The sequence below is a fragment of the Bacillus rossius genome, chromosome 8, assembly GCF_032445375.1.
Source record: "Bacillus rossius redtenbacheri isolate Brsri chromosome 8, Brsri_v3, whole genome shotgun sequence".
Lineage (NCBI taxonomy): Eukaryota > Metazoa > Arthropoda > Insecta > Phasmatodea > Bacillidae > Bacillus > Bacillus rossius.
This window is the reverse complement of record NC_086336.1, coordinates 65,841,998-65,868,855: the sequence shown is the minus strand read 5'-3', so window position 1 is coordinate 65,868,855 and position 26,858 is coordinate 65,841,998. Positions and strand designations below refer to the sequence as shown.

Sequence of the window (26,858 nt, the reverse complement as noted above, 5' to 3'; positions counted from 1 at the left end):
AATAATTTATTATACTTATGTATTTTGAACACTCATATAATAATGCAATTTCTGATTACCATATAAGATTTTTTTGTTTTTTTTTTTAGCAATATATACATCAAAATTAATTATTATTTGTATTTTGATGGGATTAACAATGTAAAAGTGCACTGAGATAAAACATGCAAATGCTCTCTTTTTTTTGCGTAACTAGGAAATCGTTATGTATGTTCAAATGAAGGATGCAATTTTACGATACCATATATATTTATGGTATAGGCCTACGTAGTAGTGGTATGAAAAAAAAAGGAAGGGGGCCTACTACCCCAGCTGCCCAGGGGCCCACAAATTCTCTCAGCGGCCCTGGAGAGCACGTGTGTGCGCGCGCGTTAGAAGGTACACTTACTTGGCGTGGTGGGAAAAAAAACTAACTTTAATTTTGCGTGCGAATAATTAAAAGAAATAAAATAATAAAGTGACTGGAGGAGTATCAAAACTACGTTCGGTTAAGTATAAAATCATTCAAATTAAGAAAAATAAAAAACTCAGAATTCTATATTAATATAAAAATGTGTATAAATTAAGTATTTATTTTTTAATATAATATTTATAAATTTTAATTAATATTGAAAATAAATTATACATACGGGAACAGAACCTCACTTATATAAATATAATTGGAAGAGAATTTATAAACACAATTTATGTCACTAATACACACAATATATAAATATTTATAATGATATGAACCATAATGCAATATAAATCACTAAAGTTTAATATTTAAAAGCACATGTAATTTTTATTTAATGTATCCTGTTTTTCCCCTTCATAAGACGCCTGAAGAAAGCAGCACAGTATACGACACGGTGCTCGGGAGACGGGTCGCGGCGGGTAAGAGAGGGCAGTAACGGCACAGGTGCTGCCGCGGGCTAAAAGCGGCCGCGCGGAGAGTCTGCCTCGTGCGTCACGCCGCGGCCTGACGCACGCCGCTTATCTGCTCCCCTCCTCTCATCCCCGTCAGCCTCGTCCAGCCCTGGTCGCCACTCCTCGGCCTGCTCCCGTGCGGGCTGCACCGACACTGTGCTCTGTCTCCCCGTCTCCCCGTCTCACTGTCTCACTGTATACCCTGTCTTCCTGTCTCTCTGTCTCTCTATCTCCCCGTCTCACTGTCTCCCTGCTGTCCCCGTCTCACTGTCTCCCTGCTGTCCCTGTCTTCCTGTCTCCCTGTCTACCCTGTCTCCCCGTCTCCCTGCTGTCCCCTCTTAAAGGCAACGTAAACCAGTATATAGTCACTGTTGTGCTTGCGTTGGTCGACAACTGCGTTGGCGCTCTAGGCGCCATGTGTGCGGAGTTGCGCATTATTGCTTCTCCTCTGCTGAACGACTTTCCCCAGGCGAGGGAGCTTAGTCCGTCCTCAGGGCAGAGTCGGCACTTGATTGGCTGCTCGCACGAGACACCTGATTGGTCGAGGGCTCCTCCGCAACTGTGCACCAACAGCAGAAGCAGCAAGTCAACGTCCTGTCCCTAGAGACCGGAAAATGATTCGCGGATTCATTTCGCGATAGTCTGAAATTCATACACGTATACCTTTTAAGCTGCTTTTGCTATTGGCTCACAGTTCGTCTGGGTGACTCTGGGCCAATGAGAAACCCTCAACCGAAGAAGTGACGAATCACGAGCCTCCCAATTGAGACGCCTCACAAGTCAGCGGCCAATGAACAGGCGACGTCTGCCCGAGTGTGCACAGGATCGTGGAGTCTATCCTGGATGTCGTAGAATACGCGAATTTTTCATGTCCCTACCTGTCTCTGTGGCCTTGAGGCTCTGAGCGACTATGACCCAGTTGTGTGAGTAGCAGGTGGAAGTACAGAGTACAGATAGCTTACACTAATCTCATCATTTACCGACCCTTATCACTTATATCAGGAGTGAATGAACGTGTCCGTTGTCGAGTAGGTAAACACTGAGCTAGACTGGCGCAGTCAAAATACTTTCGCTGTAATTCGCCATCTATAGGCAAAGATCTAATTGGAAGTACGATAAGCCACGATTATTTAGCGGATTCATTAAACTCCAGGCTAGACTCACTTATCTATGCTCTAGGCCCTATATGGAAAAAAGGAAAGAAAATACGGCTTCTATTCCTTTCGCGATAGCCTACAATTCAATTACTCATGATTAGAGACCTGAAAAATTCGCGGATTTATTTCGTGTTATGCTAAAATTCAAATAATTTTACCTAAGTGCTGCTTCTGCCATTGGTTCACTGTTAATCTGGAGGACTGAGGGCCAATTAGAGACCCTCACTCATAGAAGTGTCGAATCACAGGCCACCCAGTCGAGACGACTCACAAGTCAGCAGCCAATGAACAGTTGGCATTTGCCCGAGTGTGCAGAGAATATTGGAGTCTATCCTGAAGGTCAATGAACCCGCGAATTTTTCCGGTCTCTACTCATGATTTTGCGATGCTTCAAGCCATTGGCTCACGGTTTATCTGTAAGACTCTGGGCCAATGAGAGTCCCTAGGCCAGAGAAGTGTCCAATCACGGACAACCCAGTTGAGACTCTCGCAAGTCAGCAGCCAATGAGAAGGGGGTATTTGCTCCAGTACGTAGAGGACTGTGGAGCTTATCCTAGAGGTCAATTAAACTGCCAAATTGTTTCGTTCCCTACTTATAAAGCAGTCAAAATGGCATTCGATTGAGCAATATCATATCTCTAGGGCGAAGTATTTTTCGCGAAAAAAATCTGCTAGCATATTAAACTGCAATAAGTTATGCCCAGGCCAGCGGTGTGTTGTGATTGGTGGTCGTATGCAAGAGACACAGTTGCATTCTTCCACCTGACCATTCAGGACGCAATTGCTTCCGCACTGGATGGCTGTGATTGGAGTACCACCTGTAAGAAACCAACTGCTTGAAAGAAACGCAACCAATCACGGAACACAGACGATGCTACAGTGTTTTAACTCTCAGCTAGTCTGGAAATCTTTTCGCGAAATTGCGTGCCCCTAACTATCTCTATCAATAAGCCACCGACATGGCGGCGCTGTGGTAACACACTGCACCCGCACTCCGGAGTACCTGGGCTCTCTGTTCCGGTCCGGCCATCTGTGTTTCGTTTCCTCTGCTTTCCTGTGGTTCCCTGGACTCACGCCAGGCAGTGCTGGCTTGGTTCCTTCAGTGGACCTTCCCCTGTGTCCTGTGGATATAGTCGAATATTATTGGCGCCAAAATTGTCGCAGGACAAATTGGAACAGCCGTCGAAAAAAAACTGGAGACACGTTGTGTAGCGCATTCTAGCGGCAGCGCCTGATACCAGGGCGCTAGCGCATGCGTGACAAGGGAATTTTGGTAATTAATGTACTTTTTTTCCCAGTAGTATGCTGTTGTAATTATTATAGACCGGAAAAATTCGCGAATTCATTTCGCGATAGGCTAAAATACAAATAGTTACACCTCAGTACTGCCTCTGCTATTGGCTCACAACTCACCTGGATGACTCTGGGCCAATGAGAAACACCCGACCAACGATTTATCGAATCACAGGCTGCTACGTTGAGACGTCTCACAAGACAGCAGCCAATGGGTGGGTGACATTTGACCGAGAGTACGTATAACAATGGAGTTCATCCTACAGGTCATTGAACCCGCGAATTTTTCCTGTCCCTAGTAATTATTTATTATGGCCAGAAAAGTTTGTGCAATGTTTTACTCAACAATTACGATGTTGCTAGCTGCTCGAAGTCGTTTTCGAAGTGAAACTTGTTGAGGCGCGGCTTCTGTAATATTCTGTTAATGAACACCAGGGGACATAGCGGCGAGTCGGTGTGCTGGCGAACATGACCGAGCCGCCCTCAGCTCACCCAGCCGGCCCGGCACGTTTTTTTTTCCCTAACCTAAGTTAAAACTATGTGTGTAAGGGAGGGGTCTAGGTAGGGAAGACTCTAACTGCGTCTCAGGGCAAGCCCTATACGCTCTAAACATGCCGGGTTTTTAACCATGCAGAGAAGGTCACGTGCATCATGTGCTAGGAGGGGATTGGCCAGCCATGGCAGACGTTTTCGCCATGACTAACTCCCCTCACTCTTAATTCTAGACTAAAACTAGATAAGTTGTGCCCAGGGCCGCCGCAGGTCCCCGCAGGAACCCCCGCCCCCGCGCACTCCCGGGCAGCACCTGCCCCAACACCTCGCAGGATGTCCGGGAATAACCCGCGGCGCACGTATTTTCCCCCCCGCGACTACACTGGAGTTGCCCCCCGGCGGCAGTCGGCGGGTTATTCCCGGCGTGGCCCCTCCCCGCCCCCCTCGCCCGCTCTCCTGGTCGCGAGACGCCGGAGTCGTCTTCGTGGGCTGCCATCGGCTCCCGGGTCTGCCGGACTCCGGGCCGCCCCCTGCAGCAGGAGTCTGCGCGCTCGGGGGCGGCTGAGAGCAGCTGCAGTGCTGCAGTCGACACCCGCTACCTTCCAGGCCGCGTGGCCGAGTGGTTGAAGGCGCTGACTCGAGTACCACCGCTGCCGGCATTTTATACCTGCTCGCATTGAAATGCTATGTCCATAATTTAATCATAATCATATATTTATAAAATATTTCACATGATCACAAGAGTAAACGTAAGTTACAGCGGATTTCTGACTGTGTTTGGCACAAAAGAAAAATTATTTCGTTCAGGGTCACCATATCTAATTATCATATGTTTGAAGTTAAGCAATTCGTTGAATTATCGCGTGGAATAGTTTTGTCTGTAAGGAAGGGCAGAATGAGCAGGCGCCTCTTCGACAGAGCACGCCTGTTGCTCATTGCTCGACTCTGCTCGACTTCACCTGGGCGCAGCTCTTCCAGCAGAAACAAGCAGAGGCTGTCTTGGCAGTCCTGGCAGTCTAGGCAGTCTAGGCAGTCTAGGCAGTCTAGGCTGTCGTGCCCGCGGATTGCCGAATATGTTCTTCTCGAACTGCTGCACAGACAGGCTTCATTCTCATCGGATAATTTACATCTGGATTCACCTCTCAGTTGAATCAGTTGTTGCTGCCACGCCCTAATGCGGTTCCGTTTGGATCTCATCATATGTGGTTGTGGAATGGATGAGAGACACTAAGACCATTAGCGATGGATGATGGGTAGAAACGAAGGCAATAGACTGCATCAGTTGGGCCCCGAGAAAATTTCAAGGTTCCCAATTTTGGAGAGTATTGTCTTCACCATGGCGGGGTCGAAATCGGATCGCTTTTTGCTGTAAGGCGAGTAACCCTGATCCAATGAGTTTCTCGTGGGTTTTCTTTTTCCCCTGCCTTCGCTTCGCATGCAAGGACCGTTACGGTTTGAACATCGTGTCTCTTCCGCACTGGGTGTGCCTTCACTGCTGAGTAGGCGCTAAACTCTCTGGTTACTTCTGTTCGTTGATTGGCTGCTGCAACAATCACGTGTTCTCAGGACTGTGTTTCCCATGCTTCGATCAAACTACTGCTTGTTTGCTCCTAGCCCAGGGTCTTCCAGGGTGGAATTATTTACGCCCCTAACGAGTCGAGCGACCACCCGAGCGTTAGGCTGTCTTATAAGCCATTTTAGTATTGACTGGTTTGAATGCGAGGTGTGTTTCTGTCCTAGAGCAACTCAATATAACCGACTTGACTGCAGGAGTCGTAAAAACACTGGGTTGTGGCTATACACGAGTCTAACCCTACGCAAATAATTTCGATTAAACCCAAAGACAACCTAATGCCGTAAAGATATACCAAAAATCATTACTAAGTATCAATAATACGTATTTGAAAAATTGGCAGTATACTACTTGTAATTTTACTAACAGAAAAATTTTGAACAATCTTTAATAAACATAAATATAAAAAAGTACGGAATATGTGTTTCCATAGCATTGGCATGACATCTTTATTCTACTTATCGAAGCTCGTTAATCATTTTGGAAGTCACTTTACTTTTCAACTTTTTTTTTCTTTCCAAAATGCAAATCCATAAACATGCCACAGTAAACCCGTTTTAAGCCACTTAATATGTTTTGCGTAAAAAAATAAACAAATAACAGCTACTACTTGAAAAGTAACTGGTTTTTCGAAAAATTCTCATGGAAATAATAAGGCAGGAGATTAAAACATGCTATATCTACGTTGTAGTTTCTTATCAGAATCTCGACAATTCGTGGATTAATTTATAACCTGGTGACATTTATAAAGCTGTGCTTCTTTCGTCATTAGTCCCAATTGGACTCTGAATAAGGAAACTCTGAGAAAATAAAGTACTCAAGCTAAAGACATTAAAATCCTGTACAACTCACGCCAGAAATAAAATTAAAAAAAAAATCTCTTTGGCTCCAAACTGTTAACAATTAATGGGCTTTTACTGCATCTAGAGAACTAAGTAGTTTAAACAATTCAGTTGAAAGATGTTATAGGGGCAGAGCCCAATTCGTAATATAATGATTGTTTGTATCATTGGCTTCTTGTGTTTGGTTGTTTGACTCAGGGTGACATTGGTGGTGACAGTTGCTAAGATGTACCAAGTGAGACAGACTTAAGGCGAGACAGTGGCTGCATTGGTTTTCTCACAGGTCAACATAATTTGTTCCGTAGGAAAAAATAACGAAGAATTGCCAATAATACAATTGAGTCTCTTCTTCTTTTTGATGTAAGGCAGCATTTTTTTTGCATGATTAAAAAAAATCCGTACACCTATAAGAACTTACGTAACAAAATTTATCTTATTATATCTATTTTTACAGTGATTGTTTATTCCAACTAAATAACTGATTGCTCTTTAAAGTAATGTTTGGGCAAAAAGTAACTAAAAATGATTATCGTAGTATGTGTATTGCTACAGAGATAAAAATCTGTTGCAGTGCTATAATAGACTTAGCAGGTGTGTATGCATGATTCAGGGATATGGCCTGAACTTGTCACTGACTGTATGTATACATCGGCAATTCTTGTTATGTGCACCGGATTGTACGTATATTCTCTCCCTATTAGTCTACAGCAACGTGTAAAAATTATTTAGCGACGCACATGTACATAATTTTAAGGATATACTCCTTGTTGGTTAAATATATTTTAAGATTTCTTAGGTACGCCGTTTCGACAAGTAGTTTCAGTTGAAACAAGCAATTAAAGCTTATAAATTTGGGATGTAAAAGATCTAAAGAATTAATGTTAAATGTCTGCTACAAAGGTTGACATTAGGTGAGAAAAATATATGAAATATTTTTGAATAAATTTTAGTGGAGTTATTGTCATACTTTTATGCATTTACACACTTGATAAGAGGAGCTGTGGGAGTGTCTCGAGGACATGAAATAAGCCGTGGAGCGAGGTCAAGCTGACTCGCACGAGCTGTAGGCGGGTCGCAGGGGAGGTGGCACGAGCCGTGGAGCGAGGTCAAGCTGACTCGGACGAGCTGTAGGCGGGTCGCAGGGGAGGTGGCACGAGCCGTGGAGCCAGGTCAAGCTGACTCGGACGAGCTGTAGGCGGGTCGCAGGGGAGGTGGCACGAGCCGTGGAGCGAGGTCAAGCTGACTCGGACGAGCTGTAGGCGGGTCGCAGGGGAGGTGGCACGAGCCGTGGAGCGAGGTCAAGCTGACTCGGACGAGCTGTAGGCGGGTCGCAGGGGAGGTGGCACGAGCCGTGGAGCGAGGTCAAGCTGACTCGGACGAGCTGTAGGCGGGTCGCAGGGGAGGTGGCACGAGCCGTGGAGCCAGGTCAAGCTGACTCGGACGAGCTGTAGGCGGGTCGCAGGGGAGGTGGCACGAGCCGTGGAGCCAGGTCAAGCTGACTCGGACGAGCTGTAGGCGGGTCGCAGGGGAGGTGGCACGAGCCGTGGAGCCAGGTCAAGCTGACTCGGACGAGCTGTAGGCGGGTCGCAGGGGAGGTGGCACGAGCCGTGGAGCGAGGTCAAGCTGACTCGGACGAGCTGTAGGCGGGTCGCAGGGGAGGTGGCACGAGCCGTGGAGCCAGGTCAAGCTGACTCGGACGAGCTGTAGGCGGGTCGCAGGGGAGGTGGCACGAGCCGTGGAGCCAGGTCAAGCTGACTCGGACGAGCTGTAGGCGGGTCGCAGGGGAGGTGGCACGAGCCGTGGAGCGAGGTCAAGCTGACTCGGACGAGCTGTAGGCGGGTCGCAGGGGAGGTGGCACGAGCCGTGGAGCCAGGTCAAGCTGACTCGGACGAGCTGTAGGCGGGTCGCAGGGGAGGTGGCACGAGCCGTGGAGCGAGGTCAAGCTGACTCGGACGAGCTGTAGGCGGGTCGCAGGGGAGGTGGCACGAGCCGTGGAGCCAGGTCAAGCTGACTCGGACGAGCTGTAGGCGGGTCGCAGGGGAGGTGGCACGAGCCGTGGAGCGAGGTCAAGCTGACTCGGACGAGCTGTAGGCGGGTCGCAGGGGAGGTGGCACGAGCCGTGGAGCGAGGTCAAGCTGACTCGCACGAGCTGTAGGCGGGGCGCAGGGGAGGTGGCACGAGCCGTGGAGCGAGGTCAAGCTGACTAGGACGAGCTGTAGGCGGGTCGCAGGGGAGGTGGCACGAGCCGTGGAGCGAGGTCAAGCTGACTCGGACGAGCTGTAGGCGGGTCGCAGGGGAGGTGGCACGAGCCGTGGAGCGAGGTCAAGCTGACTCGGACGAGCTGTAGGCGGGTCGCAGGGGAGGTGGCACGAGCCGTGGAGCGAGGTCAAGCTGACTCGGACGAGCTGTAGGCGGGTCGCAGGGGAGGTGGCACGAGCCGTGGAGCGAGGTCAAGCTGACTCGGACGAGCTGTAGGCGGGTCGCAGGGGAGGTGGCACGAGCCGTGGAGCGAGGTCAAGCTGACTCGCACGAGCTGTAGGCGGGTCGCAGGGGAGGTGGCACGAGCTGTGGAGCCAGGTCAAGCTGACTCGGACGAGCTGTAGGCGGGTCGCAGGGGAGGTGGCACGAGCCGTGGAGCGAGGTCAAGCTGACTCGGACGAGCTGTAGGCGGGTCGCAGGGGAGGTGGCACGAGCCGTGGAGCCAGGTCAAGCTGACTCGGACGAGCTGTAGGCGGGTCGCAGGGGAGGTGGCACGAGCCGTGGAGCGAGGTCAAGCTGACTCGGACGAGCTGTAGGCGGGTCGCAGGGGAGGTGGCACGAGCCGTGGAGCGAGGTCAAGCTGACTCGCACGAGCTGTAGGCGGGTCGCAGGGGAGGTGGCACGAGCCGTGGAGCGAGGTCAAGTTGACTCGGACGAGCTGTAGGCGGGTCGCAGGGGAGGTGGCACGAGCCGTGGAGCGAGGTCAAGCTGACTCGGACGAGCTGTAGGCGGGTCGCAGGGGAGGTGGCACGAGCCGTGGAGCCAGGTCAAGCTGACTCGGACGAGCTGTAGGCGGGTCGCAGGGGAGGTGGCACGAGCCGTGGAGCGAGGTCAAGCTGACTCGGACGAGCTGTAGGCGGGTCGCAGGGGAGGTGGCACGAGCCGTGGAGCCAGGTCAAGCTGACTCGGACGAGCTGTAGGCGGGTCGCAGGGGAGGTGGCACGAGCCGTGGAGCGAGGTCAAGCTGACTCGCACGAGCTGTAGGCGGGTCGCAGGGGAGGTGGCACGAGCCGTGGAGCGAGGTCAAGCTGACTCGCACGAGCTGTAGGCGGGTCGCAGGGGAGGTGGCACGAGCCGTGGAGCGAGGTCAAGCTGACTCGCACGAGCTGTAGGCGGGTCGCAGGGGAGGTGGCACGAGCCGTGGAGCCAGGTCAAGCTGACTCGGACGAGCTGTAGGCGGGTCGCAGGGGAGGTGGCACGAGCCGTGGAGCGAGGTCAAGCTGACTCGGACGAGCTGTAGGCGGGTCGCAGGGGAGGTGGCACGAGCCGTGGAGCCAGGTCAAGCTGACTCGCACGAGCTGTAGGCGGGGCGCAGGGGAGGTGGCACGAGCCGTGGAGCCAGGTCAAGCTGACTCGGACGAGCTGTAGGCGGGTCGCAGGGGAGGTGGCACGAGCCGTGGAGCGAGGTCAAGCTGACTCGGACGAGCTGTAGGCGGGTCGCAGGGGAGGTGGCACGAGCCGTGGAGCGAGGTCAAGCTGACTCGGACGAGCTGTAGGCGGGTCGCAGGGGAGGTGGCACGAGCCGTGGAGCGAGGTCAAGCTGACTCGCACGAGCTGTAGGCGGGTCGCAGGGGAGGTGGCACGAGCCGTGGAGCCAGGTCAAGCTGACTCGGACGAGCTGTAGGCGGGTCGCAGGGGAGGTGGCACGAGCCGTGGAGCCAGGTCAAGCTGACTCGGACGAGCTGTAGGCGGGGCGCAGGGGAGGTGGCACGAGCCGTGGAGCGAGGTCAAGCTGACTCGGACGAGCTGTAGGCGGGTCGCAGGGGAGGTGGCACGAGCCGTGGAGCGAGGTGTGGAATGGTTGTTTGTTTTCACGGCCTTGTTGCCCGAGCAGCAGTGGCGCAGCTTGCCAAGAGACGCTGTTTGCTGCCCGCACGCGCGTGGTCCAGCCAGATGCTGCGCCGTACTGAGGACCTCTCTTCCCCGCGACCTTGCCCCCCCCCCCCCCCCCCATCTCCCCACCTGACATTTCCATCTGCAGTACATTCATAGTACCATCCATTTGTGATGGCATGCCATTCATTAATTTATTTATAAATAACTCTTGGTTGGTTCTCCATTACTTGATCCCAGAGGTTGGTTTTGACTCAAATAACTGCCTCTCGTGGCCTTGTCCATAACAAGCATGTATGCATGCCTGGATGTAGCCACGACATGGAAGTGTGACGAGTGTAGTCTGCAGCAACTGGCAGATCTGGGCCGGGTGGTCGAGGGAAGCACTCGGCAGAGTGGTAGCAGGTGCCTGGCGCGTGAAGTTGGCTCCCGTGTCGCTTCCTGGGGCTGCCCGGGGGACCGGGGGGGCGGAGTCCCTGATCATCGATCCCTGGCGGCGCGGCGCCCACGGCCGAACCTACGCCTACGCGCGGCGTCCCTGCGTCGCTGGCGTCACTGCCCCTCCCTCCCCTCCCCTCGCGCGGTCTGACACGTGGTCGGGCCCCGTGACATGCCCTTCTAGCATTGGCATGGTCGCGCTCTATTCCTTCCGCTAGTGGTCTGGCTCGCTGAACGTAACTAACTGCTTTTCGTCCAAACGAATTCACGGAATTTTTTATCAAGTTCTAGTATTTTTTGGAATACATCTAACCTCGATTTCTTTCCCTACGGAAAAAACCTCTGCAATTACAGGCGTGTTCAATTGTTCCCAATGGGAAGTACGTCTTTCGGTTTCTAATTGTGAGGTAAATTGCGTATAGTCGGAATCGTTTAGGGAGTTGTAATGGTTTGAGGTGCTATTACGCTATTTTGAAGCTACGTGAAAGTATGTGTTTAAAGTTTAACATGTAGCCAAGTAATTTTGCAATAATTTAATTGCCAATCGTTGAACAGCCTTAAACTAATGGAAATTGGTTCACTAGGTTCACTGTGAACCCACGGGAATGTGTTCTGTGATGTTTAGACCTGGCCCGTGGCAGCTGGAACACTGCTACATGCGCGCTGAAGGCGGAAACAGCGAGATGCTAGAGGGTGGCTTTACTTGCCAAGTATTCTGTATGGAATTATTTATTACATATCGGGTTTTAATTTTTATTCAATAGTACTATTATTCCTTAGTATCTTTTCTTTTTTAAATTGGATCATTTAGAAGTAAGCTATCTAGTACCCTACAATTTTACGACCTATCATGCCAAAATATTAAAAAAAAAATTGTAACACATCTTTCATTTTAGTGTCAAAGTAGTACATAATATGGTAAAATCAAAACTAGAAATAGATAATGGACTATCTACCACAGAACGTATTTTAAAAAAAATGCATAAATTACATGTTGTAGAAAGGAATTCTTCAAACTTTTAAAACTTAAGAAAATTTTTATATTTTTTGTTTTCAATTCGTTATTAATTATTTTAAATACTGCTAATGTATTTCACATAGAGGAATTATTAACGCATTGCGTTATTAAACGTCAAAATTGAAATCCCAGCCTAAAAACAAAATATTATATTTTAATTTAATAGTTGATACTTCATTTTTGTTTTAAAGCCTGATCACTAAAGATTTTTCACACTAGCGTATTCTAAATCACATAATTTATTACGCTAGTTAGCCAGTATGGAAATTAATGTAAATTCCTGTGAAATGTACACTAGATTCGTCGGTGGGACAACGAAATGCCCATATTCGAAGGAAGGCTATGTTTTCTGAATTGTTGTGGTTGCACGGGAACGTCGAGAGCTGCAGCCAGGCAAGACGGAACACAGCCTACAGAGGTAGGGCGCGTTCCGGCTGCCTGGTCTCCAATCATCAGCTACTGCCGCCACGGCAGTTCTCTTAGTCGAGTAGTCACAGGGCGAGCCAGGAACCCAACACTCCATCTTGGTTTCAGCCGTTTCCGGACCATAACCATTTTTTTTATCGTTTGATATTGAAGATTTTTTTTCTCGTTAAAGCGGAAATCACATATAAACGGATTTACAAAAAAAAAACATAGTATTTTAACTATCAATTAATTACATTATGGTCACTCTCAAAATGGAATGAAATAGAGGTTAAAATATTCATCGCATACTGTATAATATTTGAACTATGAATTACAAGAGTACATCTCTCGGCCGGTGAAGCATTGTTGCAGTGTTGAGGCGAGGGTATCGCAGGTGGAGATGTGTCTGTCGTGACGAGCGCGCAGGCAGTGTGACCCCCCCCCCCCCCTCCCTTGTCCTGCCTCGACGCCCACGTCAGACTGATTATCTTGTAGCTTTATAGAAAATAATCATATTATAGATTATGTATGTTTACTTAAAGACTACTCTGGATATAATCCTTTTTATAAGGTTTGCAAGAGTAGTTTATTTATATTTATTGCACACATGATTATATTTTTAACACACATATATATATATTATATAATATAATACAGTTTATATTATATAATAATTCATATCCTTTTAGCTTGCTTATACAGGTTTCCAGGGCGTTATTCTGTCATAATTCTTATTCTTATTTTCAAAGAGACTGCGTGTCCCGGGCGGGGAGGGGAGGGCAGGCCCCCCACTCCTCCCTCCACAGCCGCCCCTCCCGCGGCTCGCCGCTCGCGTCACGCTGCGTGTCCCAGGCGCCCGGGCGGGGAGGGGAGGCAGTGGAGGGAGGGCAGGCCCCCCACTCCTCCCTCCACAGCCGCCCCTCCCGCGGCTCGCCGCTCGCGTCACGCTGCGTGTCCCAGGCGCCCGGGCGGGGAGGGGAGGCAGTGGAGGGAGGGCAGGCCCCCCACTCCTCCCTCCACAGCCGCCCCTCCCGCGGCTCGCCGCTCGCGTCACGCTGCGTGTCCCAGGCGCCCGGGCGGGGAGGGGAGGCAGTGGAGGGAGGGCAGGCCCCCTCCCCTCCCCGCTCTCGGCGACGCCAGCGCTCCTGGCTGCCGCGCCGCAGCCGGCCCGAGTGGAAGCCGTCCTTAACTGCGGCGCGCGTGCGCAGCACAACTGTTCCTCTCTGTTCGTGAACGGTTTCATCACAGCAATTATACAGGACAGGGAATGTCGCTTCGAGCATGAATGATGACAACACACAAACACTAGTAGAATCTGAACGACTTGGCAGAATTCCACGAGGTTTGTTGTGTCGGCTATATATTTCTCATTACTGAGACCCGAAAGTACAGAAATAGTCAATACAGTATACAATTTTAAAAATATTGTAAACGGTTTATCATAAAATAATTGCTAGAAACAAAAAAAGTAAAATTATTATAATCACAAAAAAAAACCTCTATAACAACCAAGTATTAGAACAAAAAGTATGTCAATATATGTCAATGATTGTCTTTGACAGTTCCATAATAGCAGGTTTTATTAATTTAAAGATAGCTTAAATTTGTAATATATTTTTGTCGTTCTAATAGTAGTTTTAACAGAGGTTTTCTTTTGTGTATTTAATAATTTCACTGTAAAAAGTTTTCTTTTTTTTTTTTGTTTCAAGCCCTTATATTATTATACACAGTTTGCAATATTTTTTAAAAACTATACACTGTATTGACTATTTTTGTACATCCAGCTGTCTGTAATGAAAATATCTAGCGAATAAAACAAATCCCATAGAATTCTGCCATGTCGTTCAGGTTCTATTATTGTTTTCATGCTATCGTCATAATACTGCTGTCTCAGAGCGAGTCACAGTATAGTCTGTACTGCAGTCTCAGAGCGACACACTGTGTAGTCTGTAGTGCAGTCTCAGAGCGAGACACAGTATAGTCTGTACTGCAGTCTCAGAGCGAGACACAGTATAGTCTGTACTGCAGTCTCAGAGCGAGACACTGTATTGGCTACGGTCTCTGCCCCTCACCGCGGCGAGGTGGTCCCCGAACCACGTGGCCCAGGTCCTGCCTCGCCCGCTCCACTGACCTGGTGCTGCCCTCTTGCTCTGGCTGTGTGCTCGGTGTGACCGTCAGCCGTCAGCACTTCGCGACGTCGTGCTTGTTGATCGGCTCTGGAGCGGGTTTGAACAGTTGCAGCTACATTGAAGAGTAAAGAGGGAGGAATGACGAAACTGTTTTCCCCCGGCCTCGGTGCCCCTGGATGGCCCCAGCGGTTCCTCCACAGGACAGTGGTCAGTGTGACACCCGCGGCCAGTGGGGGCTCGCGAGATGCTGCGAGGCGAGGCGTACAGCCAGGTCTCCTGCCCCTCCCACCCCCCCCCACTGTCACCTCGGCGTCCCGTTACCTCTCGCATTTCCCTAGCAATAAGGTTCATGCTGAATACATGTACCCAGTGGCGTGGCTAAGGTGACTGGTGCCCCTGGGCCTAACTTGACAATGGCGCCCGCTCTTGGATTAAAAGAGAGGGTGGAGGGTTCAGTAACCGTGAAACCGTCTAGGCAGTGTCCCCCCCCCCTACCATGCTGTGGGGGCCATCCCTGGCCACCCGCTTGCTACGCCGCTGCATGCACCATATTTGTTCGATGTGTGTGCGGAAGTTTTGGAAGTGTGGGAGGTGTGGGAGGTGTGGGAGGTGTGGGAGGTGCGACTGGTGGGACTGACGCGGCTGGTGCGCCGGGGACTGACGCGGCTGGTGGGTCGGCGGCGCAGCGCCGGGGTCTGACGGGGCTGGTGCGCCGGGGACTGACGCGGCTGGTGTGTCGCAGGTGGCCATCAAGATCATCGACAAGTCGCAGCTGGACGCCGCGAACCTGCAGAAGGTGCACCGCGAGGTGGACATCATGAAGCAGCTCGACCACCCGCACATCATCAAGCTGTACCAGGTGAGCCCCCTCCTCTCCCCCGACACTGGCTCCATCCCAGCACTGGCTTTGAATATATATACTGTGTAGAAGTCGCGAGTGGATAGGATTTACTCTACGTTTTTCAAGAGCGTATGATGAGCAGCTTGGGAACTTCACCGCTGCAGTGCGCTGCCGTAACGCCCTGTATCGTCTTAGTTGTTATTTACACGTTAGAGCGCAGCACTGTCGCCCGCTGTCATTCCCCCGCACCCCCCCACCTATCATTCACTGCAGCTCAAGGTCGTTCAGCGGGAAAGGGAAGGGGTGTTTGAAGAGTTCGACACTTGTCCGCTAGGGACCACCACGAGTCGATGCCCTAGAGATGGTGGCGATTGCGGACGGTGAACTAACCAACTACCTCAAAACCGTGTTAGAAATGTTAACCTGGGCTGGCGAGTTCCATACAGTATATATATTCGAAGGTACTGGACACTTGCTCGGCGCGCGAGTAGGTATACCGGCCGCCCGTTCACCACACCGCCATCCGGGGCAGTGAGCGTGGGCGAGGCCACGTGGTTCAGGTGCACCCCGCACTGGTGTAGAATCGCTTGTGGGATAGGTTTGGCAACGCGGGCCTGTGTGTGCGCTGGTAGGTTGTGTAATGCTATAGAAGAGTTACGTGTACCTAATTCGGCGGGGGAGAGAAGCTCCCCACCAGCTAGATCGGTTAACTGTCGTGATGTACCTGTAGTGTCGTGTTGGTGTGCATTAGAGGCTTGTCGGTATGATGTAATTAGTATATCGGCAGAGATAAAGAGAGAACACCATTTTCCAAAAAAAAAAGGGGGGGGGGGGTGTTTTTGTAAAGTCGGTTTACGGACGATAATTTTAAGTGATAACTTCACAAGAAAACATTAATAAAAAATTGCATACTTTTTAATTTTCAAATATTATTTACAGTTTTTGCAAATTTTAAATATAATCACGAACAATTAGTTAATAAGCCCGCCTTAACCGGTTTGTGATATTATACAAGATTTTCTCGCAGGGTGGTTGGCCGATTCTTGCACACTCGGCTCAGGTGGAACGTGACAATTTTTCGTGCGTGCAGCCGGCGTTCATTAATTTATAAGACGATATCACGTCAAAAATTTAATAGTATTAATAGGATTTACGGGAAAATATTTTAAAGAATCAAAATGAAAAAAAAAAAAACATTATAGCCAAAATATCAGTTAAATTTTTTTTTTAATTTATCTCGTCCATATTTACAGTTATGTTTTTATGGTTATGGTTTATGGTTACTAAAATATGAAACGTACATAAGCAACCTAAGCGAACGTTTGCACAGATCTACAGTATTTTAAATGTCACTTACTGAACCTGAGCAAGTGGCCAGGTCAGCTAGTGCAGCTGATTGCTAGTGACTCTGTCAGGGGCAGTTCTCTCTGTGCTGAGAGCACAACCCTCTCACTCTCTCTCAACGTGTAGTCAGATGCCTGTGGTTCTCCAGACACGCTCTGTATGACAAGCAGGAACAACCAGAACTCTCAAGGGCCTGTGTCATGGACTAGTCTCAGAGCAGACACCTCCCAAAGCAGCACCGTCTACCGACAGTGCTAGTGAACTGACAATCACCATGCGCTGCTTTGCAAGTGACAGTTGGGAAGTGGCTACTACCGGCACTACTTGAATGACGCAGCCTTAATGCACGGATCAGTTGAGCCGAGTCTGCGGAGTTATAAAGAGAGATCTAAAGACGCCGTCCCGATTTCTTTACATATTTAGTCCATAGCAATTTTATAGAGTTAATTTTTTTACTTGACTTCGTTAAAGCATAGTTTATAATTTAACTGAATTTCAGACGTAAATAGTGACTCGTTGCTACTGTTTAGTCATTGGTACTTAATATTATTATTTTTTGGATATGATTCAACTGTAATAATAATGATAAAAAAATTGCTATGGTATGAACACAGTGAAACTAATATGGCTTCATCCCCGCCCCCTTTTTTAAAGTTTGATCTCGGGCTCCAGCTTGATTTGTTTTATTTTATTTTATAATCACAGTTATTTAAGGGTTATTTCAGAAATTATAACCCGAATACCTCCCTTGCATTTTCTGTATTGTCACCAGCCGTGTCTGACCGCGCGTCTTGTTACAGGTGATGGAGACCAAGAACATGATCTACATAGTGTCGGAGTACGCGAGCCAGGGAGAGATATTCGGTGAGTGCGTCGTTGGCCGCTACACTACTGCGCAGTCGTAGCGCTACCTACTTACAGCTCGGGCAAACATCCCCTGCCCATTGGCTGCTCACCGCAGACACGTCTCATTGGCCCAGAACCATACTTCATATATATATATATATGTGTGTGTGTGTATTTGAATTCTATCCCAACGTGAAATGAATCCGCGATTTGTCCGCTCTCTAATTATTGCTAGAAGATGTTTTTTTATTGATTTTCTTAGTTTATTTGGACATTTATATTTCTTGTAGTTTTTAAAAATTAGGCTGGACATAACCGGTTTTTGTTATATATATATATAGTAGCCTACTAATAACTAACTTTCTTATTCAAAACTGTAGGCGCAATGTTTTGATATCCGTGCAGGCGAGCTTTTACTGTAAATATGCTTATAAAAGCAAACAAGCCGCGGTTGCCGAGCCGGCAGCCAATGGCCGGCCAGTTCTCGGAGCGGAGGCCTGAGCACGTCTCTTGTGGCATACCGCGGCGAGGGCGGGTCCGTCCGCAGGACATGACATAGCTTCACGCGCCTCAGAGACAGCATACCTTCTGGGACATAAGGGACAAAAATTAAAAACATGTTTAAATTTTTTTTTATCCGAGGCAAAAGCCGATAACAACTGACATATTAAAAACCCAGCGTTACTTGCACTAATATTTCTTATTCAAATGGAGGGTTGGTCTAAAAATAATGTTCTTATGAACATGTATGTACTGTATTGTATAGTCATCTTAGCTTCTCGTTATTTCCCTCAAATCAGGTAATCCATATGGGCAGGTTTTATTTTTCGGTAAAAAAAAAACAGGACCGCTGATTAGACTGCAAAAAGGTATGCCCACGCCACACGTCAGCGGATTCTGCCTTGTGATTGGCTGCCGTCTGCAGGAGAAGCCACTGACTTGTTTGTTTGGGCCACTCAGGACTAGTTTTCTTCCACGCAGAGTTGTGCTTGGGAGAACTCAGTCCCTCACGAAACACGGACGATGCTGCAGTGTCTTAACACACACACACACACACACTCTCTCTCTCTCTCTCTCTCTCTCTCTCTCTCTCTCTCTCTCTCTCTCGAAACTTTGACGCAGAAAACACACGTTTCCATAAACCCACCTGTAACAGACTACAATAGATTCATTACGTAACAAAGTCATTTCATCCAGCAATGAAAGCCTAAGTAGTTAAGCTTGTTTGTGTTTACAAGTGAAGTAGTCAGCCGCGCATTGTTTCGCTGCGATAAGACACAGCGCTGTTTGCAGTCTGCGGTGCGTTACTTGTTCATGAATGAAGCTGTCAGGTTGGCAACCCTCCGCGCCTGACGATTCTCTGTGCCGACATTAGAATGTCATTCATAGGGGTAGGCATATTTCGCGAAAAAAATCATAACGCCTATTAGACTGCAACAAGGTATACCCGCTGCAGCGGTTTCTTCCTTGTGATTGGCGGCCGTCTGCGAGAGAAGTCGTTGCCTTGTTTTACCGGGCCACTCAGGACGCGTTCGCTTCCACTCTGAATTATTGTGATTGAAGTTGTAGCACTGAACACGCACCTGAAAGAAGCTCACCCAATCACAAAACACAGACGATGCTACAGTGTTTTAACTTTCAGCTACTCTTAGAATCTTTTCGCGTAATGTGCATGCCCCTATACATTCATATTCAAGAGCTAAATTATAAATATATTGTGAACAAACTGAAACATTATCTTCTTAATATGATTATTTCAACTCTTATGACATTTTAGTTTGACGGAAAACCCTTCTAAATGAAGGTGCGAGTGGGTTGCACCGTCAGGTGAACGTGGAGCCGGAAGACACACCCAAGCACAGCTCACTGGTTAATGGAGGGCTTTGATATTAGCAGTGGCCGACTGCTACAGATAGTTACTCCTGTAAAATAATAATTGCTTGTTTAGCCTTGAATTCCTTTTATTTTTTTGTTTCTTTCAGAATGACCACATATGTAATAATACTGCTAAAATGTAGGGGCAGGAATTTTTCGCGAATAAAACTGAGCGCCTATTAGACTGCAACAAGGTATAAGGGCACCAGCGGCTTCTTCCTTGTGATTGGCGGCCGTCTGCGAGAGAAGTCGTTGCCTTGTTCGACCGAGCCACTCAGGACGCGTTTGCTTCCGCACTGAATTACTGTGATTGGTGTTGCAACAATCGGCATGCACCTGGAAGAAACTCACCCAATCACGAAACACAGACGATGCTACAGTGTTTTAACTTTCAGCTGGTCTCGGAATCTTTTCGCAAAATATGCGTGCCCCTACCAATATGGATTTAGGAAAGTTAGCATAGATAGTATTTGAAGTGTGCAGAGCTGTAGCAAACCGCATGTATTCGGTACTGAGTAACGGGTGCGCCATCTAGTACCGAATAACGAAACGTTGCACACGAATGCATTTCGTTACTCGCATTTTTTTCGCAGTGTGGGTACCTACACTGTTTCAGTTCACGAAAGTACCGTTGATGCGTGTATTGAAACGTTTGCTGATCGTATGTTTTACGCATGCGCGCGCTTATTCGGTGAATTTAAAAACGTACGTTACAAAGAACGATGTTTGTTTATTAAGTAAAGTATAATGTGGCAATTCGTCGTCCAAGTTTTTTACTGTTCATTAAAGGTACTTTACCTATTAAATCAAATTAAATTTGGAACGACTTAAACACAAGTCTGGTTCAAAATACGAAAAAGTGAAAAAATGAACTTTACGCAGTTTGGCATGTAATGTATAAGTATGTTTTCTACAAATTACGAATGTTGAGTCGCCGCGACGTAATACTGTACGCGTACGCAATACGACTCGATTCGTTGCTGTAACATAACATAGCATGTTATGGTAATGAGGTATCGTATCAGAAGTAACGGGTAACGTAACGATACGATAGTAACGAGCACTAATTGTTATAGTAACGAATACATACGGGTACGCTTTTTTTTCCGTTACTGTTCCACCTGTAGCCTGCGCGACGAGCCGCGAGACAGACACCTGCAGCCAGCACGCGCGGCTGTCGAGCCAGCTGGGTGCAGGGACGTGTGTGGGCCCGCTCACACGTAGTCCATCCCGGTACTCAGATACAGCGCGAAGCGAGGTGATCGCCAAGTATTCCTCAATGGAAATATCAATATAATGAAACACTTGTGATTGGTAGAGACCTGGAAAATTCGCGGATTCATTTAATTAATAATTCTAAAATTAAAATAATTTTACCTAAGTTCTGCTTCTGCCATTGGTTCACTGTTAATCTGGAGGACTGAAGGCCAATTAGAGACCCTCACTCATAGAAGTGTCGAATCACAGGCCACCCAGTCGAGACGACTCACAAGTCAGCAGCCAATGAACAGTTGGCATTTGCCCGAGTGTGCAGAGGATATTAGAGTCTATCCTAGAGGTCAATGAACCCGCGAATTTTCCCGGTCTCCAGTGATTGGTAGAGTTGGGGTGTCTGTCCGGCCACCCTGACAGGTCTCCGAGGGACCCCGCAAGCACCCAGTGGCACGACCGTTCCCTCCCAAACACCTCTGGTCTTCCAGCGTGGATGTTGCCGCCAGTAACGACATACACGTATACAATAAGCCTTTAGTATCGGATTCGGAACGGAAAAAAAAAAATGGTGGATGTATTTGAAAGGTTTTAAAAACCCAACAAAATAAGTGAATCCAGGCAAGTTAACAAATAAACTTTGCGAATTTAGCTATTGCAGCTTTCCGCAAATACTCCGTTATAGACAGGCCCGTAAGTTTGGCTGGTAATTTGTGCGTCGGAACATATTTAAAAATAACATTTAGTAAGTCGTGCGAGTCTACGCAGCCCGGGCAGGCCTGGCGCCAGGGGCGCCTGCGAGGCAGGCCACACGCGCGACGCGGCGGCCGGGCGGGATGCGGCGTGCGCCTGCGGTAGGCAACACGTGGCGCGCGGCCCACACTGCTCGCCGCTGTCTGTGGGGTAGACGTGTGAGTCCCTGGATAAACAGTAACCTGCTGGAAGTCACTTGTATTCTGTGTTTTCAAACCACTTTTCATTTCATTGACTGCGAGTTAAGTATGGCTAGCTGGGTACTGCCAGTTTAAATCATGTGGAAACTATCTCTGAAAACATTTCCAGGTTTCCAAAATTGAAAAAAAAAGGCACGTTCCTGCGAATAGAATAATTATTTTGGTCATTACATGTAAAATAAGACAATACGTGTGATATAAAAAATTGTAAGAAAATGTCATTAAAAAGATTTGCAAAATTACTGGAATCCATTCCTCCAGGAATTTGTTGACACCCTAGATAAGAAGTCCTCGGCTAAAAAGCGCTGAATTATAGCTCGTCGCCCAGACACCTAACGAGTGAATAAACTGGTACCAGCGTGCAGGTCATAGACACTACTACCTATTGAAGATGAGCTCTGTCACGTATTCAAAGACGGCGATGTTCGGTGGTTGTTCGGCCGAGGCCGGTAGGCGGGGGGGCGACACCCGCTCACCGCGAGGGGCGTGTTGCAGACTACATCGCGCGCTACGGCCGCATGTCCGAGGGGGCGGCGCGCCGCAAGTTCTGGCAGATCCTGTCCGCCGTGGAGTACTGCCACAACCGGCGCGTGGTGCACCGCGACCTCAAGGTGAGTGGCCGCAGTGCAGTGCGGGAGTGTGTCAACTTTTATAAAAGTACTAGATAATGCCCGGCATGCGTTGCAATGCCTCAATCAATTTTTTAATTTTTTAAACGTATACTAAGCATCTCTGTTTATCTTTCTAATTCTCTATATCTCTGTCTATCTTTCTATTTATATCTCAATCTCACTATATATCTTTCTACATATCTTTCTATATATATCTTTCTAGCGGACCCGACAGACATTGTCCTGCCCAAATGTACTTTTTGTGAGATATGGATATGGCGGTAAGTATTTCTACGCTGGACATTTTGTATCTTCTCATTATACATACCCCTCCTCTTGGACACGCCACTGCCGTTACCAAAAACCTTTCTCATGGTTACGCAGAAGGCAACAACAATGCAAAAGCCCGTTGCCATGGAGGCTAATTATCAACAATGCTTAGTTTTTTTTTGCTTTTAAAGAATGTTTTTTCAGTTTTTTCTTAACTCAGAATCGAGATAAAATATCCAATTGTGAATCTAAACCATCCTCGAATCCCCGTGAACTCACACACAAAATTTCATCAAAATCGGTCCAGCCGTCTAGGAGGAGTTCAGTGACATACACACGCACACAAGAAATATATATATATATAAAAGTATTTGAAAGTACAGTATATGAAATCAGACACAGGTCTCTGCTGGCCTCAGTAGCCCGGAGCAGTCGCCGGCTGTCTCTCTCTTGTTGTTCACGTCGCTGACGGCTCCGCCCGTGACTGGAGCAGGTCTCAACCAGTCCCACGAGACCTGGCGACCCTGTGCTCCCTCGCTCGCTAGCGGCAGCAGGCGCACCCGTGACTGGCGGCAGGGTGTACACAAGGAAACAAATATTTCGTACCAACTTAGGCGAGAAAAAAGTACTAGATTTGAAAGGAAAAAAAAAGTACTAAATTATAATTTTTTTATGGTTTTAACAATTTAGGAAGTTATTATGGCATTGCAATGCTTGAACTTAAATATCACACCACACATACACATAAATTTCATAGTTTTTTTAACAAATAATTACGCTTAATAATAGAACATATAGGAGTTACAGTAGTATTATTATTTTAAAGAGAAAAGTACTATATCTGAGCGTGAATGTACTAGACCACTAATAAACTGATAAAAGCGCTGCGGACACCCTGTCGGACACGTGTGCCTCCGCGCCGGACGGCTGTGATTGGCGCGCTGCCCAGCCAACCACGCGACACGGGACAGTGCTGTGGCCGTGACCGCCGAGCAGTTGTTAAAAGAAGGGCGGAGTCTTAGCGTTTTTTTCCCTAACCTAAGTTAAAACTATGTGTGTAAGGGAGGGGTCTAGGTAGGGAAGACTCTAACTGCGTCTCAGGGCAAGCCCTATACGCTCTAAACATGCCGGGTTTTTAACCATGCAGAGAAGGTCACGTGCATCATGTGCTAGGAGGGGATTGGCCAGCCATGGCAGACGTTTTCGCCATGACTAACTCCCCTCACTCTTAATTCTAGACTAAAACTAGATAAGTTGGGCCCAGGTAAAACCTCCATAGACAGAGGGAAAACCCTGGGCACATACATGCGGGATGCAAAGGTCATGCATTATTACAAGCAGGTGGATTACAGGAATAGAAGGATGGTCCTGGAAGAAGAGTGGGGCATGGTAGAAGTTCTACTATGCAAGGGGTGCGGCACTTGGACTTTTAGTCCGCATTGGTTTGGTCAGGTCTGGTCTTTTGGGGGCGGCCGGTAAGGTCTTGTCTCCAGCGAGACGCGCGACGCCTGAGGGGGGAGGGTGGCTGCCCCCCCCCCCCGTGCAGACACGTAGGCGGGATGACGTCACCGCCGTCCAAATGTCAGGGGTGAGCGCGCCCTTCACCTTCCATCAGCCCACGTCGAGCCCTGCTCCTGTCGATCCCACACGCCGTATCGACCTATCGACATTACTTTTGTTTAAGGGCTGTTTCTACAAATTTTTGAACTAGATCCCTCCATTGCAGATATTTTCAACATGTACTCACTTGTTATACCATCGTGGGTTGAAAAAAGGCGCGCACGCCTTTGTAATTTACCATCACGTGTGTTGGAAATATTGAAAGTAGAACAACAAATACAAGAGAGGTGTGGAGTTAAAATTTTTAGGACGAGCCTTTGAATAAAAGTGATGACGCAAAAAAAAAATCAACATTGTGCGTGACACCGAGTCTTAACTTGGACACACACGGTCAAAAATCACTTAGAAATAGAAACAAAATTAAAATGTTTTAAATCTACAACAAACACTCTTGCCCCATCGACGTCTCAGATCTCGCAGTTTGGACCACACAGATGCTTCAGCGAACATCCAGTCATCTGGAACCAATGAAACCGCACATTTTCCCCGGTCCCTACCAACTTCACAGGAGCAAAACAGCGAGGCGGGTACACCTTGCTTCTGGTTGGATACCCCGCGCTGTGGTGGGGACCTGTTCCCGGGCGCTGATTGGCGAGCAGTGTTCCGCCGCATTGCTGCCAACACACTGCCCACATGCCTGTGACTTTTCTTCCCCAACTACTGCTCACACGCTCTTGAACGGGCCGATGATAAAGCTGCTGTGTTGTAGATAGACACCATATCAGTGACCTCCAGGATAGACTCCACAGTCTTCTACACTGTGAAGGTAAGCAGTGGAACATCTCAGACACACTCCAGAGGTGAGCAGTGGAACATCTCAGAGACACCGTGAAGGTAAATGTTTCCCGCGGTGTTATCTCGCAGGTTTATGGTCGTGTTTGTGTTTGCCGAGAGAGCAGTCATGTGGTCGTGTGTACCCGGATGCGGCAGAATGCGAGGACCACGCTAAACACTCACACCATTGGTCGACACATCCCTTCCTGCACTTGTCACAGGCAATGTTGTAGGTTTCGTCTACACTTATTTTAGTAGTATCGATGTTGTAGACCACTTAATTTCTACTTTTAAAGTTTGCAGTAATTTAGGTTTTGAATTATTCATCAAAATGTCTGGCGTAATACGTCTTATGAATCAGTTTTCCAGTTAAACCAGGCTTGGTATATTCAAGCTACTTACACACACACACATACACATAGGTAGCTAGCGTAAAGATTTATGCATGCGCCATTATAAACAATTTTTTGTAAATTGACATGTCACTACGAGTAATAGGCAAGTTTCTCAAATGTTAGTTTGCAGGTATTTACTTTGAGACTAGGCATTGGACACACGGGTTAACCAATTTGAATAAAAGAAATTTATTTTTGTGTAAAAAATATTGAACCACGTTAAAAGGGTATTTAGTTAGTTTACAATATCGTAAGGAGGAATAGTGTGACGAGTTGACCGGGTGGGGACTGCGAAGCCCCGGGTCGACCCCCCCCCCCCCCCCCAACACAAGGAAGCCAAGATGGCCGCCGCCCGGCCTAGCACCAGGCCACTGTCAACAATGTTCACCTCCGGTTCACGAAGAACGCTGGTTACAAATCATCCAGGGATATTCGTACATTTCCGGCTATCTTCGCGAATTTACTGACACTGAGTTAACTCACTTCGGACACGAATACGAAAGAATATTCTTGGTATATCAACAAAACAGTAAAAAAAAACCTGGTTTTTTGAGTCTATAGTGAGAACACCCTTTTCTTTTTCTGTCATGTGTGTTCAAATTCGTTAAGAACGATACTTACAACGCGGAAGTCGAAATACTGCGTGGTTTCTACAGGACCGCAACTAGATTCTCTGGCACCCAGGGCATGAATGGATTCATGCGCCCCCCCCCCCCCCCCCTCCTTTTTTTGCACATACCACACCAATAAAGCGGGGGGTTCCGGGGTCCCTCCCACGGAAAAATGGTGCTATGTTGAGACGTTATATTGTAAATGAGATTAGACATTGCTGGCATGCAATTTAAAAAAAAATTTTTTACCAGTTACCAGTTGTAGTAGGAAGGAATTACAATGCAAGCGATTTCGGCGCCCCCCCACAGCTTTGCGCCCGGGGCGTATATGCCCTGCTTGCCCCCCCCCCCCATCATAGTTGCGGCCCTGGGTTTCGACGAAGATGCAGCTTGTTGTTTGAAATTACGAAGAACTGCTAGTTTGTTTCAGGTGTGTCCTCGGCTGGTTAGTTCGGTGTGATCGCTAGCAGTGCGGGGGCGTGTGGAGGGTGTCCAAGTGGCCCGACTGGGTGGTGTGCCGGTGTGCTGTCGCAGGCCGAGAACCTGCTGCTGGACGCCAACATGAACATCAAGATCGCGGACTTCGGCTTCAGCAACTACTACACGCCCGGCGAGCAGCTGGCCACGTGGTGCGGGTCGCCGCCCTACGCCGCGCCCGAGGTCTTCGAGGGCAAGAAGTACACCGGCCCCGAGATCGACGTGTGGGTGCGTGCCGCTCCGACTGCTCTGTCTGGCGCCAGCTTGTGTGACCTCGTCCCGGGTGCTGTTCCCCCGGTCAAGGATCCGGCAAAACAGCTCATTCTTCTTTAACGAGTTGTGCGCCTGGAGTCGGGGAGAGGTCCGCCATCTTGGATTGTGACGACATGCATGACCTTGTCCCTTATAAAATTGCCGTAAATCATTCAAAAATGACTTAACAGTTTACCAAAAATTCGCCGAAATTCGCAGATTTTTGGAAAAAAAAACATTCCGCAAAAAAAAAATCTCAAAACAACGGGAAAAATAAAAATGTCCATATTCCCGTTTTTCGAGGGAAAATTTTTCCCGTTTTCAGTCCTCAAAACTGTCAGTGACATGAAAAGTTCGCAAAGCGGCGTTAAGTCCGCATCTACAAGCCGCTGAGGTCATGCAAGACCTTGACAATTAGGATGCGATGGC

General features: G+C 48.2%; 1 protein-coding gene across 1 annotated transcript in view; it reads left to right on the top strand.

Moving 5' to 3' along the window:
• The window catches only part of LOC134535124 (serine/threonine-protein kinase SIK2-like), a 58,786-nt gene that overhangs the window by 22,565 nt on the left and 9,363 nt on the right, over window positions 1-26,858 (top strand). The window contains exons 2-5 of the mRNA XM_063374063.1: window positions 15,094-15,210; window positions 17,337-17,400; window positions 21,915-22,030; window positions 26,235-26,405. Of these exons, the coding sequence (XP_063230133.1) occupies window positions 15,094-15,210; window positions 17,337-17,400; window positions 21,915-22,030; window positions 26,235-26,405 (468 nt within the window). The remainder of the gene's footprint in view (window positions 1-15,093; window positions 15,211-17,336; window positions 17,401-21,914; window positions 22,031-26,234; window positions 26,406-26,858) is intronic.